General features: G+C 50.9%; 1 protein-coding gene across 10 annotated transcripts in view; it reads right to left on the bottom strand.

Moving 5' to 3' along the window:
• The window catches only part of LOC118229435 (TRAF2 and NCK-interacting protein kinase-like), a 111361-nt gene that overhangs the window by 60916 nt on the left and 35751 nt on the right, over positions 1–14694 (bottom strand). For all 10 annotated transcript variants that reach the window (XM_035421382.1, XM_035421383.1, XM_035421384.1 and 7 more), the window contains exons 3-4: positions 3720–3776; positions 1934–2059 (exon numbers count right to left, since the gene is read on the bottom strand). In XM_035421382.1, coding sequence (XP_035277273.1) covers positions 1934–2059; positions 3720–3776 — 183 coding nt within the window. The remainder of the gene's footprint in view (positions 1–1933; positions 2060–3719; positions 3777–14694) is intronic.

The following is a 14694-nucleotide window of genomic DNA, read 5'->3' as shown; positions in this document are numbered from 1 at the left end:
AGCGGCTGTGGTAAACGGGCATATTTTAAAGCCCTTCCCCCGCCACCTCCTCACCGTTTCACCGTCTCTGTCCGCGAGCTGGGCTGGCAGAGGACCGCAAAGCCGAAACGAACCGCTCCTGAATCTCCAAACCGGCAGAACGACGCCGGAGCGCCCCGAATAAATCACCCGGAGCTTAATTAAACCTCACGGCGGGATCCGGACGCGCGCGTCGTTTTTTTAAAGCGCGCTTTTAAAACGGGCGGCCGTGAAGAAAGCGCTGATGCCGGGCGGTGCGGGGGGGCTCGCCGTTCCGACCGAGCGTCGCCGCGGCGATCTCTCCCGTCAACACTCCGGACGCGGGATAAATGCCGCCGTCAAGTCCTTGAGCCTGAAAGCACTTACGGGCCCCTCAATCACGCAGATGTAATTATCCCCAAAGACGGGGGCGGGCTTCGAGTGGCCCTGTCCGCGCCCACCCGGTCCCTGCGTCTCCTCAGATCCCACCGCAGTCCCTCGGCTTAGTAAAGCAAGCGCGAATGCGGAGGCGTTAAGGGAAGTTCTGCATGTGTTTCAGTACCTGCATGCGTTCATTACACTGCTTTAAAGGCCACCTTGGGCTTTCCTGTGGGACAAACAAGCCAGGCGCAGACTTCGGTTAGACGAGCTCGTGAAACTGCATTGCGCAGGTCAATGAATAGCATTCCCGGGGGTTCATTTCAAGTAATGCAAAAACGGAAATCACACAAGCGTTTCAAATGAGAACTGTAAGGTAAACTAAATAAGGGCAGATTGCCGGTGAGTAACAGTGTGCTCTGTGTGAGAGAAAGAAAGACAGAGGCAGAGTGAGAGAGAGAGACAGTGAGAGAGTTAGACAGAGAGAGAGAGAGAGAGCAAGAACGAGACAGAGAGAGCGAGATAGCAAGAAACAGTGAGAGGCAGAGTGAGAGAGAGCAAGGGAGAGTGAGACAGAGAGAGTGAGAGAGAGTGAGGCAGAGAGAGCAAGAGCGAGCCAGAGAGAACATGACAGCAAGAAACAGTGAGGCAGAGTGAGAGAGAGCGAGAGTGAAAACGAGAGAGAGAGAGAGAGAGAGAGTGAGTGAGAGGTCCTGTGACACGACCAAATAGGACTGAATCCAGAACAGCGCCCTTCATCAGAAAGGTACACAGCGCACAGCGACCGCGGCCACTCGCCGGAATGTCACAGACGAGCTTCCCGTCCTCCCGATCCCTGCCTATGTCGGAGGAGACTCTGCTCCCCCTCCACGCTAACCGCCATCAGCCACGCTCCAAGGGCTGGTAAGCAAAAACCGCGGGGAGGGGAGAACAGACGTAAAACTGCACCGGGACGATAGAAAAAGCCAGAGAGGGAGAGGAGTGGGAAGCGGGACAACAGCAAGAAAGAAAGAGAGCGGCAGAGTGAGGGACAGGATAGGAGAGAGAGAGAGAGAGAGGGAGTGAGAGACAGAAAGGTGCGGGCGCAGGTGCGGGCAGAACAGAGCCCCCTTCCGGCACCTTTGGCGCTTCACACCCCGCGGGCAGCGCCAGACGGTGCCCGTCACCGAAATGGGAGTTTAAAGGACAGCCTGGGCCTCAATAAAACCTCACAGACACCAGCCCGCGGAGGTCTTTTACCAGCTCGCCTTTAAAAAAACGGACAGGCTCCTCGTTTGAGGGAATTATGGGATTGGTTTGTCCACTGTGCTCCTTACGAACTCTCCCCTGAAACTCACAGGAGACCAGGACACACGAGCAAGCTTGGAAGAGGAACTGCGAGCTGTGAGCGCGTGGAGAGGAACAAGTGCGGAAATTTACGGAGGGTGACTACAGGAAATGCGGAACCGCGTACGAGTCACGCTTCCTGTCCGATCTGCGGTGCGGATGACACCGAGGCGTGTCCCGTTTCCACGGCAGCGGCGGCGGGGGCGGAGCGGGAAACGAGCGGGGGACTCACCCACAGCTGGTCGTCGATTCCCGGCGGGTTCTTCTTGATGAAAGCGCCGTAGTAGGTGGCGATGTTGGGGTGGTGCGAGTACTTCTTCAGCATGTTGATCTCCTGTTTGATCTCCTCTTCCTCGTCCTGCGGAGGGACACGGGTGTCATAATTAACAGCCCCCTCGACCCCCCCACCCCCACCACCACCACCCCACCCGCTGAGATGCCTCCATCCACACACCCCACCCCCCCACCCCGCCCCCTTCGCGACCGAACCGCCCGCTGCTCCCCTGGTGCTCTGGGTCTCTGAGGCTCTGACGATGCTCAACCTGGAGCTGCAATCCCGCAGGCCTCGTGGGCGGTGCATCGGAGACCACAGCGACATGTCAAGCGCGACGTTGACCTCAATCACAGCCCCCGACAGGGGAGCCATCATACTGCAGAGCTACCGGTGGGCCCCTCAGCGAGGATGTAACATGGATTTTAACCTTCCATTGAGTCGTCACCCGTCATGCCACCCCCCCCCCCGCCCCGAACCAGATCAGAACGCTGCAGCGCAGGACGGGGGCAGAGAGAGCTCTGAGAAATCGCCCATATGAGCGCTAAATTCGCCTCCTGCCAAACACACGCATTCTCTCAAGCATCTTGGAAAAGGGTGGGATAAATCTGTCCCCCCCCCCACCCCCCCCACCCCCTCCTTTTCCCAGGAATTGACAAGCCAGCCGCTGCAGGAGGCCGATATCCCCGCAGCGGACAGATGCAATTAGCGCGGTCCGCCGCGGAGACAGAGGGATGCTGGGATAGCGGGCGATCGCGCCCCGATCGATACCCAGCCTTTCTTCCTCTGCGGCAGCCCTCCCCGGCGGTTCCAGGGTCACCAAACATCGGCTCCCCCATTACCCCCACACCCCCCCCCCCCCCCCCCGAAAACCCTCAGCTCACATAAGGCCGTCTCGAAAAGGGGAGGGTGCCCCATTAGCCGCGGTAAGCTGGGGGGGGGGGGGGCGTCGGCATTTTTGGCAGGGCGCGGCACTTCGCTTCCGAAAGAGGATTTGGGGTTTTAATGATTATCTGCGGGGAGGACGAGCACAAAGCAGGCAGCGGGATTCCGCGAGGCGCGGAGCGGGCGGATAAACAAGCTCCGCCCCCACGCGGGCACCGAGCGGACTCATCCCTCCCGCGCGCCGGAGAGAGCCTTAATTGAGACGGGGCCGCGAGGGCAGCGCTCGGGACTTTCGGCGCGCTGCGCGTCGCGATAAAGCGGAAGGGGGGGCGTACTGCGAAGCGACGCCGGGCGGCGTTACGGCTGCCTCTCCCGCCGCGCGGCGCCGTGACCCCGCTCGCCGACGTTCCCTTCGGCCCGGCGAGCCTGCCGCAGAAGGGTGAAGGACACAGGCAGCGCGTACGCGGCGAGCGTGTAATCTGCGGCTGTGGGAAGGGGGGGTGGGCTGGGGGGTGGGGGGAGGGGCTGGCGGCAGTAATGTTATCGCTGATTCGTCTGAGTGCGCTAAACCCTTTCGGGCTGACGGGAACTCTCAAAGCTGCGCCCGGACCGCAGCCCCGTGGAATGTGCGTGTTCAACCGAGGATGTGACAGAATGTGACGCGTGTGTGTCCGCTGTGTGGTGTGGGTGTCTGTTGTATGTGCATGTATATTACGTGTGTTCACCTGTGTATTTCATGTGTGTGTGTGTGCGCATGTTTTGCATCATATGTTTGTGCCGTGTGTATGCGTGTGAGTGTGTTTAATTGTGTGTGCTGCATCGTAAGTGTCTGCTAAAAAAGGGAAAGAAGAAGCCTCCTCACCCCGGCGACATCCATGACCTTGATGGCGGCGAGCTGGCCTGTCTTGACATGGCGGCCCTGCAGAGGGACAGAGATCAGAGAACAGGGTCAGACCTCAGAACCGAAGCCTCGGGCTGAGGAAGAGGCATTCAGAGACGCGCTGCTCCCTTCATCCTCCTACACCAGTGAAACAGAGCTACACCAGTGAAACAGAGCTACATCAGTGAAACAGAGCTACACCAGTGAAACAGATTCCAGTGAAACAGAGCTACACCAGTGAAACAGAGCTACATCAGTGAAACAGAGCTACACCAGTGAAACAGATTCCAGTGAAACAGAGCTACACCAGTGAAACAGAGCTACACCAGTGAAACAGATTCCAGTGAAACAGAGCTATACCAGTAAAACAGAGCTACACCAGTGAAACAGAGCTACACCAGTGAAACAGATTCCAGTGAAACAGAGCTACACCAGTGAAACAGAGCTACACCAGTGAAACAGATTCCAGTGAAACAGAGCTACACCAGTGAAACAGATTCCAGTAAAACAGAGCTACACCAGTGAATCAGAAGCTATACCAGTCAAACAGAGCTACACCAGTAAAACAGAGCTATACCAGTCAAACAGATTCCAGTGAATCAGAAGCTATACCAGTGAAACAGAGCTACACCAGTAAAACAGAGCTATACCAGTGAATCAGAAGCTATACCAGTCAAACAGAGCTACACCAGTAAAACAGAGCTATACCAGTCAAACAGATTCCAGTGAATCAGAAGCTATACCAGTCAAACAGATTCCAGTGAATCAGAAGCTATACCAGTGAAACAGAAGCTATACCAGTGAAACAGAGCTACACCAGTAAAACAGAGCTATACCAGTGAATCAGAAGCTATACCAGTGAAACAGAGCTACACCAGTGAAACTGAGCTACAGCACTGAAACAGATTCCAGTGAAACAGTGCTATACCAGTGCCTGCACAACATACTCAAACAACACCCATCTTCTCCAAATTTGAGATAACACCTGGCTCGCAAACATTTTATCTTTAGCTTAATTAAAATCATTCTGAACTTGAAAAGGGTGAAGAAACACACGCACAAAGCTAAAAAAAAAAAAGCATGACTGTGCAAAGAGAGGCTAATGTTCTCATTCCCGTGCACAGGAAATGTGACAAATTACTGGCAGGGATTACACACAGCATTATTCAAATGCTTCTGTAACCTTTCAGCAACGTTTCCAGGTTGCAGAGGAGCCATTGTTGAACAGGGAACTGGCCAGTTAACGCAGGACTCCCTAATTTAGCTGGCCAAGCTGACAAATTGGGAGATTTGTGGCACGAAAAGCTCGCTGCGTGCGTCGTTTCGGTTTTCTTAGTCCGAGAGCATCTTGGCATCTTTTTAAAAACTCATTGTGGAAGAATAGAGTCTAAAAAAGGGCCCATTGACAGTCTAGTGCTGTAGGCGGGCAGACTGTGTGCGATGACTAACGATTGTGAGAGAGACAGGAAAAAAAAAAAAAAAAACCATTCACACGGAACAGCCGCAGAGGACAACTCATTGCAGATCGCGCAAAGGGGGAGAACAAAGGAGAACAAAGTGATAACCCTCATACTCACAAAAGGAGCAGCGACAAGAGTCGCTTCGCAAATTTCACACGCTACTGTATACGCGGTTTTGAGCACAGCAGAATAACTGCACCGATCACACTTTACTGGCGTTAACATGACAACAGAAACATAATTATATCCACCGTCCGCATTCGATAGGGCGAGGCTTCACAAAAAGATGATTTCAATGTTTATTCCGTGCAACAGAGCTGCTAATTTATAAATGAAATGAGGACACAACCCCCTCCTTGGACAGAATGCTAATTTGTCACAATGCCATAACCCACAAGCAGCTTTAATACTGGGAGCCAAACACGGAGACAGCTGGTGCCTTTTTTAATGTTTTCATTTATGCATTTTAAGCATGTTAATTACAGGGAGATCAGAGAGCCGATTCCCATTCAGGGGGCCAATTCCATCACGCACGCTGCAGCAGAAAACTCATCTGGGTAGACAGGAGCTGTGCTGGCAGGATCAGCCATGAATCAGCGCTTAACCAGGAGTCACAAGACCCGTTTTCTTTCTCTGCAGTCTCAGTCAGCGATGGAATCAGAAGACCAGCCAGCCCACGAAAGCTACAAACCCCAGCTTTTGACGTGAACAATAGAGCCCTTTGACACGGAGCGGCAAGTCACTGGTGAGACGGTGCAGGGCCGACGAACAGGCCTCGGCCATCATGTGACATTGCCGGGATTACCGCAGCTCGCTCGCTCGCTCGCTGTTCTTCCCTCGACACCGTCATGCGAGGGCCTGAACGAGAGCGCGTCACCGCTTCTTCTTTCACGCGCCTCCCTCCCTCCCTCCCATCCCCCGTTCCGCCCTGCGGCTCGCAAAGGTCCTCGCTGACATCACATCCTGTCCCCTCGTTTCGCTCGTTCGAGCAAGGCCCCAGCCGAGAGCCGGGTCGCTGGGAGATGGGTAACAGGCGGCTCGACGCGCGGGCCGCCGCGCCGCCGAAAGCGCTCGGATTAATTAGAGCGCGCGGGGGCGGCGCGGGCGGGCCCCAACCTCGGCCCTGTCAGGCGCACGTCAGCTCCGCACCTCTTCGCCCGAAAGGGGAGAAATCCTGACAGTTTAATGCAAACCGGAAAATCGCCCTTGTATAATTGTGTCCTCAGACATGTCTGGTGTCACCGAAAAGAAAAACAGCGCTGCCCTTGCGCTGTTCGGGGCCTCGGAAGACCTTGTCGGCGTGGCAACGGACAGATCCGTCCCAATTATTACCGGCCAACCTAAAAACAGCAGTCGGCTTACCACGTTCCATCATTCAGTACAGCGCCTCAATGGACGGTTCAGACCATATTCATTTGAACAGTGGGTAAATCCACTTGCCATGGCCGTAATTCATTAAAACCTTGACTGGTAAAGAAGACTGAGAACTGGGCTTCCGTGATCCACCAAAACTAGGACTGGGATCTGTTCTCCACTTTAATTTGAAGTTCCACATTCCACTTGGAAGTTCTTATCGGTTCTTGATGGTGGTGTTTCTAAAGCGGTTTCTTGAGTCCCATGACGCTCCCACAAGTCAAAGACATGAAAGACACTGATTCAAGACAGTTATTTGACAGCTGCCTTTAAATGTTCTTGAATTAACATCTGAAGACACAAAATACTGTAATCCATTGGATAATGCCCCTTTAGGAGGACACAGTGGGGATTTAGAAGAAATGACAGTAAAGTCTGTCAGAGCGTCACTAGTACAGTGTCTCAACAGTCACTGGATATATTCATCCAAACACAACCCAGATGCTGACATCCCACAGTCCCACTGTGGATCAAAGCCCAGCCTGTGATAAGCCCCCAGTAATACAGAGAAAGATCTCCATAAATGAAGCATATTGTCTCTTCATCCTAAAGCCGTGAATGGGAACGAGAGGACTCAGAGGACCTCTGTCTGAGTCAAAGCCGTCCTTGAGACACCGGAACGGGAGCAGAGCGCATCCGGCGAACGTAATCTCCGCGAGTCCATAACTCTGGCAGTGCCGAAACAATGAACAGAGGGGAGAGGGTAAGATTAATGGCACCATCTTCCAGTTTCCTGTAATATATGCTCCTTCCTCTTCACACTACCTTCAGAGAGAGAGAGAGCAGATAAGAACGCGGATGGCCTCTTATTTTCATTAGCATTATTTACCTCCCCCTTATCCGGGGGAGGCTCGCGGTGCCGAGCGATGCTTTTGGTGATGCCTCAGCCGAAGTATCTAAGCAGCCGAAGATTCGCTGGACCGTTACGGGTAAATGACCCTGGTCAAGGGCGCTGCACCAGCCACGGACAAAGCACAGCCATCGCCAAGCCAATCACCGGCCTGGCGACTTGCAGATTCAGTTTGCCGAGCAATTTAATGGACCTTTTCAACAAGGCTAGTTTTTTCGTTTGGGTTTCGCTTTTTGGCAGCTTCCTAACGTGCGCCTTGGAAAGCGTCCTTCATTAATATATCCAAACATATTTCCACAAACTCTGCCAATTTCTCGATGGCAGCTAAACAATACACGACAGCAGGACGGTCAGGGGTGAGGATTCTGGATTTTGTCCTTTTTCCTTTTTTTATGACGTGACCGTATTTGGTCGCTTCGAGGTCTCGTTCCTGGGCCTGGGAAAGTCTGAGCTAAGCAAAGGAAGCCGGGAGTGAGGTAGGGACCGCGCCAAATTAGACCACACAGCGACAAGAGCACAGAGGCTGAGCACGCACTCCTGAGCCCGGGTTCCCACCAGCCGCAACCAAATCAATGGAAGCGTTAACCAAAACCTCCGTAGACTGACAGCTAACGAGGGGCACAAAATTTAGCTTCCCCTCTTATGGTCTGTGAAAAGCGAGCCAACCTTCAACGGTGGGAAACTCTCCTCTCCTGGCTTCTGGTTGCTACGCTGAGCCGCCTCGCCACGACCTGAAACGCTCATTACGCTAAGTGTCAGAGCGAGCGCAATCTTGCCTCAGCAGCCAGTGCAATCTTGCCTCACCGGCGTCAGGTGACAGGGAGCGGCTCCCGGTTGTTAGTGAGAAACTGCCTGCGTCACAGAGGCGGCGGGGCCGCTCGCCGCGTCACAGCCGCCGGCTCTTCCCTTCCTCGCGGCAGCGGACAGGAGTCACGCGCGCGCGGGCGGACCTTTAAGATAAGCGCCTGTTCGGCAGCCGCTCGCGAACGGGCGCCCCGTGTCCTGGAAGCGCCGGGCTGAGGCGTCCTCAAGATGGCCGCCCGCCAGGACGCAGATTACGCTTACATAACCTTGCTTCTCTGCAAGACATGTAAAGCTGTATTTCACAGAGCTGGAAGACCAAAAAAAAGAAAAAGAATGGAAAACAGCACATAAAAAAGTGAATAAAAGAGGAATTACAAAAGCTAGCGCGGTAAACTCTGCCGCCCAAGAACAAGGCTCCCGTCGAGAGCACCACCTTGATATGTGACTTTTTAAGATTTACCTGCGGGTAAAAGTGCTGAGTGCAAGGAAATAAAGGGCTTTTCTGCAGACTGAGGAACGCCAAAGCCTTCCTCCATTACACACTTATCAGCAAATGCGGTGACAGTGCACTGAAGGACAGTAAGAGGCCTGCTTAAAACCCATGAAATGTGTAACCCGGGCCCTTCTGAGGGAGCCGGGCCTGAGACTCAGCTCATTTGAAGGACAGAAGATTTGCACAGCTTGGCTATAGAGCACGCTGCTCAACATCCTGAGAATTTAGCCTCTTCTGTCGCCAGAACGCTTTTCAAGCGCTCATATTATGTAACAAGCTTTTGCGAGAGTACCCAATAGGCCACTCTCCAAAAAGCTGTAACTCTCCAAAAAATTAGTAACTTCAAAAATCTGGGGCAAGTCTCTACTGAGTTATCATTTAACATGCAGAACTAACAGGGGTGTAAAATGATTTAGGTACACATTTGAAAAAAAGCCCCGGGGTAAGATAGACAAGCCAGGAACACATCCGCTAAGTGGCCTATAAAGAGAAGGTAAATATAAGTAATATAAGATAAATATCCAAACCTATACGTTCCCTCTTCTTTCACTCAAGACCACCCAGGATTACATGATGATAAAAAACAATCAGAAAAATCTCCCTTCCTAAAGGGTCAGACCAACAGATCAAAGGCTGGTGTGACAAGAACGGTGCACAATGCAAAGCATGCTGGGAGAAAAGGCCAGAGTGCTACAATAATAACTACCATCATAAAGGCAATCAGTTTGACTGTACTGGCAAACACGAGAACACCAAACACACAAAAGAAAGCACCTTCCAGGAGAACACAGCATAAATGAAGGAAGATCATTTTAACTGGTCTGGCAGGACCAAGGGCCATATCAGTTAAGTGAGTTCTCTTCCCCTGAGCACAGTGCAAATAACGAACATATCAGAAAGGATCCATTCACTTCAGAGAACTGGTAAACACTAAGATGGAGAAAGAGGTGTAAGCAAAGGTAACGCATAAACAGAGCTTCACACAGACAGCCTTTCTCAAATGAGTGCGGAATACCAGCAGATCTATGGGTGATTAACAACATCCAAGCAAACTTTGATAAAAATACAATGGAGGTGATTTTCCTTCAACTACCTCTGGTTATACACTATCCTATGCTGTGATTAAAAAGTAAGACTCTTAAGTCCTCACTTTTCTTCTTTGTTCAGTCACCTCTAAATATTCTGAATCAAGGTTCAATTCATCAATAAGCCCTCAGGGGGGCTTAAACCGGAGTCTTTACATATAACCGTTTCCATTTGTTTCCGAAACATGTATATCAGAGCTGTGCATGATAGGAAATGTAGTGTGCTTTCCTGGTGAAAGAATGATGGATAGACTGGTGTTTGCTGCTGAAAGTGTGATTCTCTCTAGCAGGACACAAGGACAAGAGCAGAGGCTACCACCTTCATGCTGTAAACATCTGTCTGTGACATTCTCAGCACAAACAAATACACACACACACACACACACACACACACGCACACATATACAGTGGCCATGTTTTTCAGTTTGGCTATGGCTACACAGCTGCACCTCTCAGCCCTCAGGCTAGATATTTTATTTGCCTGGATTGTATGGAGGCAAATTTTACCACTTCCAAAACATAATTTATGTTAACATATTCTGTTGCCGGCATCTCTTACGGAATAAATTTTTACATTTGCCAAGAACGTAACCAGGGAGACATGACGCTAATGAAGAGCACTGACTTGTAGTTCCTCTCCCTGCTGTCAAGTTTTTGACTTCAAGCAAGAAACTGTTGCAGCATGCTGATGGTTCACAACACAGCTTCATAAGCACCACGAGGCTGAGTCAACAGCAAAGCAGCTGAGTGAGCTCCATGCTTTTCCTGTCAGCACCCTGCAGGTGCCTGGAAAGCTTGGAGGGCGTGAGGCTCTTTCTGTGCTTGCTTTGCCCCCCCCAAATAGATTTCTGCCACTGTCATATCTGCCCTGATGAGGTCAGTCCACTGTGTCAGAAGGGCATGTTAGAACTTCTTGCTCGATAAATTCCCAAATCCTGGTCCATCTCTGTGGCTTGTGTTCCCCACACTGCTCATTTTTACAGCTAGATACCCCACTGAGCTTGAGAGCAAGCCAGGTTACATAGTACACCTTGCTCAATGGCAGTGCTCAAGAGAAACCTTCCCTTGTTGCCTAATCATTACACCTCGTCAACATTCTGCAGCGGATTCTGCTCAGTAACTACCCTGAACAGCCGTTAGTAATGGCGGTACCATGGAGTGCCCTTGAGAGTCAGAGCGCACGGATCCCAGCAGGTGAGCTGCGCACACTGCGCCAGGGGGCTAAATTAGCTTTAGCATTCAGAGAGTATCACCATTAACGCATGCATCTTTCTGCATAATTAAAACCCAGCCGGCAGACCCCGGCCATTAGCGCAGCGCGTCAGTAGCTCTGCGGACCCCTCAAAAGTAGGTCAGGCAGGAGCGTGGGCCGACGGGAGCCGAGATCTGGCGGAAAATGCCAGCCCAGCTGGAAAGAGCCGGGCCGGGGGCCAAAGGCGCAGACCGTCCCAACCTCTTTGCAGTGGGAACTGGACGCGTGACCCAGATATTGGGGAGCCGCCCTCCAAACAAGGGACCGAGCTAAAAGCGGTGGATTTGGATCCGTTCCCGCCGTTTCCTCAGTGAACCGCGTAGTCTGGGACTCTGCCACGCCGTGTCCCTGTGATGCAGGGCGGTCCTCGGGGGGGCCGGCTCACGTTCCGACCCCGATCCAATCACAGGATTCACCCTATCTCACTGCGCGGCTGGACCCTCCGGGGGCGGGGCCATTTCTTCCCCCCGTTGATGGACAGTTCTCAATGTCACTGCCATGCTCCACTTTTCAGCGATGTCTACAGAAAGCCCAGTGAAATGCAGCTCCGCCGTGCCTCTAGACTTGGGCGCTTTTCTTCCTTTTATTGCTTTGTGTGCTGTGGGGTTGCAAAGGCGACGCTCATCTTTTCACCTGCTCCTTTCACCGCATAAAAGTCCTGAGCTGAAAAACGCCACAGCCGCCCCGACACAGCCTTGCTTTTCATTACCTGAGGCATGAGATTCACCGGTGAGAGGATCATGTGACCGCCCACACATGCCTGTCTGCTTATCTTATCTTATCTTCCGTTTCCAGGTAAAGATGAAATGGATGATCTGGATAATACTTGTTGGGACTGGTAAAGTTTGCATGGTCTGGTAAGGTTTAAGGGGTTCATTTGAACCCACACAAAGCCAAGTCAGTGAATTGTTGGAAGACACCAGTCAAAATATATATATTTTTTAAATGTATATATATATAAAAAACATATTATTTAAATTCAGCCAGCTAAACAACAGTTGCACCCCTTGATGCTGATATTAATAATAGGTGAGAAAAGCCAAGCGCAATAAACAAAAACATATTTTCTCCAGCTATCATACAATAATTGGGAAAGCAGTCTGGGACGGCCATATCTTGTCTGCATACCAATTTAATTGTGTAGAGGGTGGAAGAACATTAAAATGCATGGTACTTCCTTACAGTAGCTTAGCAACAATTGTAGCGGGGTTTTTTTATTTACAGTAGCCAACATGAAGTCGCGTGTTCTTGTCTTTCTCACACTTGACCAGCCTGACCAATTGCTTGGTCAGCTCAAGGCATATATCTGGAACCTTCTGTTACAGCCCTGCAGCTGAACATGTATATTTAAAGATGCTCAAGACTCCCAAACAAGTTCATTAAACTACATAGCAGGGGCAATTACAGTGGAAGGAGTGGTCCCTGAATTCTTCATGGTCAACATGAGATGAGATCAGAGTAGCTTGGATCAGGCCTGAAATTGAACCCTAAGTCTGACCCCGACCGATCTCACTTCTGATCCGGAGCAACCCTGTGAACTGCAGACCAAAGCCTGACCAAAAAATTTTGACACTGACAATCAATCAACACACATGCTATCATATCCCCCAAATCTCTTTTTGAATTTTTCCATTTTCACAGTTCTCTTTGGTCATGGGCAATTCCCAATTCCAATAGGACTACCACTCATCTACATCACCCAAACAGCCATAACAATCCTGGAGGGCGGAGCCTAGCACTAGCCTCCTCCGGTGCTAGCAAAAACCAGCCACTTCAACCGGTTTGTTGCGACTAGTTACTAGGCAACGTGACACACTCGGAGCAGAGTGCCACTTTGCTTGTTAGGCGTAACTTCCGCAGGCACTGCACTGCCAGCAGGTGTTGCTACAGATTGAAGAGAGGGAGAGAACAACCTTGACAGTCTGTGGGGAAGAGGCAGGATAGTTGCGGGGGGGGGGGGGGGGGGGGGGGGGGGGGGGGGGGGGGGGGGTGGGGGGCATTCCAAGCAAACATATGATCCATTGAGACTCAAACCTGCGATTGAGTCTAGACCTAGGGAGCAAGAAAATCTGCTGCCGTCAGTGGGGAGCCTCCCAGACTTAATACTTTTGCAATGAGGTTCAGCTTACTGTGTGCAAAAAATAAACTCCAGTGCAATTCAGCCAATTTTTCATTCTCTGTCGTTCTGGCTCCATTTCAAGCAAAATCATTATTAGCAAGAATTACTTCTGATCAATGGACACCTCACTCGTAAATATGTCATCATAGTCTTCACAATTTCTTAAAACAAATCCTTCTAGCCAAACCACAAACGTGGCTTAATTAAGCATTTTCAAGGGGTCCATTTTATCACGCAGTCAAAATAAAACAGACCCAAAGAGGTCTGGCGTGTTCTCATCAAATTAAACTAAGCATGGCAAGCAACAGTATGCATTATAACATATTTCACAAAAAAATGTTGAGAGCCGTTGTGCCAAGTGATATTAAGTGTATATGAGGCAATGCTGTTCTCAAACACTGCCTGCCCTGATCTGATTTCTGGTTCAGAATCTCAGATCTCATCAAGGAGGCTTGTGCCAAAGCTCAATTTGTCACCACTTCTCCTGAATTCCATTAATTTAATCCACCTCAACCGAACTGCGTGGGTCGTTGAGAGAAAATGACCTTTTATTCTCCAATTTCAAAAGTGGATTGAAAGGACTACGTGAAAGAGCACAATCTTGGAGCTAGTTAAAACACAAACCTGTCCCAAACTGTCTTATTAATCATCCAGACTTGAATGTGTAATTTGTAACTTCATCTAAATTAAAATTAGAGGGCTTCCAACTGCTGAACTTTAACACTACGCATTGAGGAAATGTCGTTATACAGAGGAAATAAGCTTTGCCTGCCTGCTCATCCTAAGAACACTTAGTATCCATAGGAAACACACAAACACACAGAAGTGGATCTGTGTGCTTGTGTGTTTCCTATCATATGTGTACTAGCATTGTACTGAAAGGATGTCAGTATGTATGTGGCAGTGAGGTTGTGCGGGGGGTGCTGCTTAATAGACAAAATAACAGGAAGTTCCTGCTCAATTCACTTTGTACAATGCTGCGTAATGGTGACTGGCTGCACTGGCTGACCAAAGAGAACAAGAGACAGGGAGAGGAAATCAGCAGGCTGAAGATATTTGCAGAGGACCTGGCCCTTACTTTACGTGTGTGACAGAGATGCTGAAGTTGATGATGTGGCTTCTCTGTTTCAAAGGGTTGCATCAGAAACGCTGACAGCTCTGGAAAAGGGGCGGAGAGCCAGCCAGCGTCAGCCAGCAACAGCCTGCGTCCTATCCTGGACCGCACATGACCGTGAGGGCTCTGAGCCCCGCCCTGGAACTGGTGACCCAGAATCCCGTCGCTCTCCGATTCCTTTAACCGCAGACCTCGCGTGGACGGTGATGAGAGTCACGCATCTCAGAGTGACACCCGGCCTCGCCAGGGAATGCTCCGGTTCGGGGCTAGAAATCCCCGCGGGCTTTTAAAATTGCCAAAGCGGAGCGTTGACCGGTGAGAGCCTGGCTTTTCTGCCCTAGTTCATCTCATCAATCCCCCACAGGAC

Source organism: Anguilla anguilla, chromosome 6 (genome assembly GCF_013347855.1).
Source record: "Anguilla anguilla isolate fAngAng1 chromosome 6, fAngAng1.pri, whole genome shotgun sequence".
Lineage (NCBI taxonomy): Eukaryota > Metazoa > Chordata > Actinopteri > Anguilliformes > Anguillidae > Anguilla > Anguilla anguilla.
The sequence above is the reverse complement of the archived record's forward strand: the minus strand, read 5'-3'. Positions and strand labels throughout refer to the sequence as shown.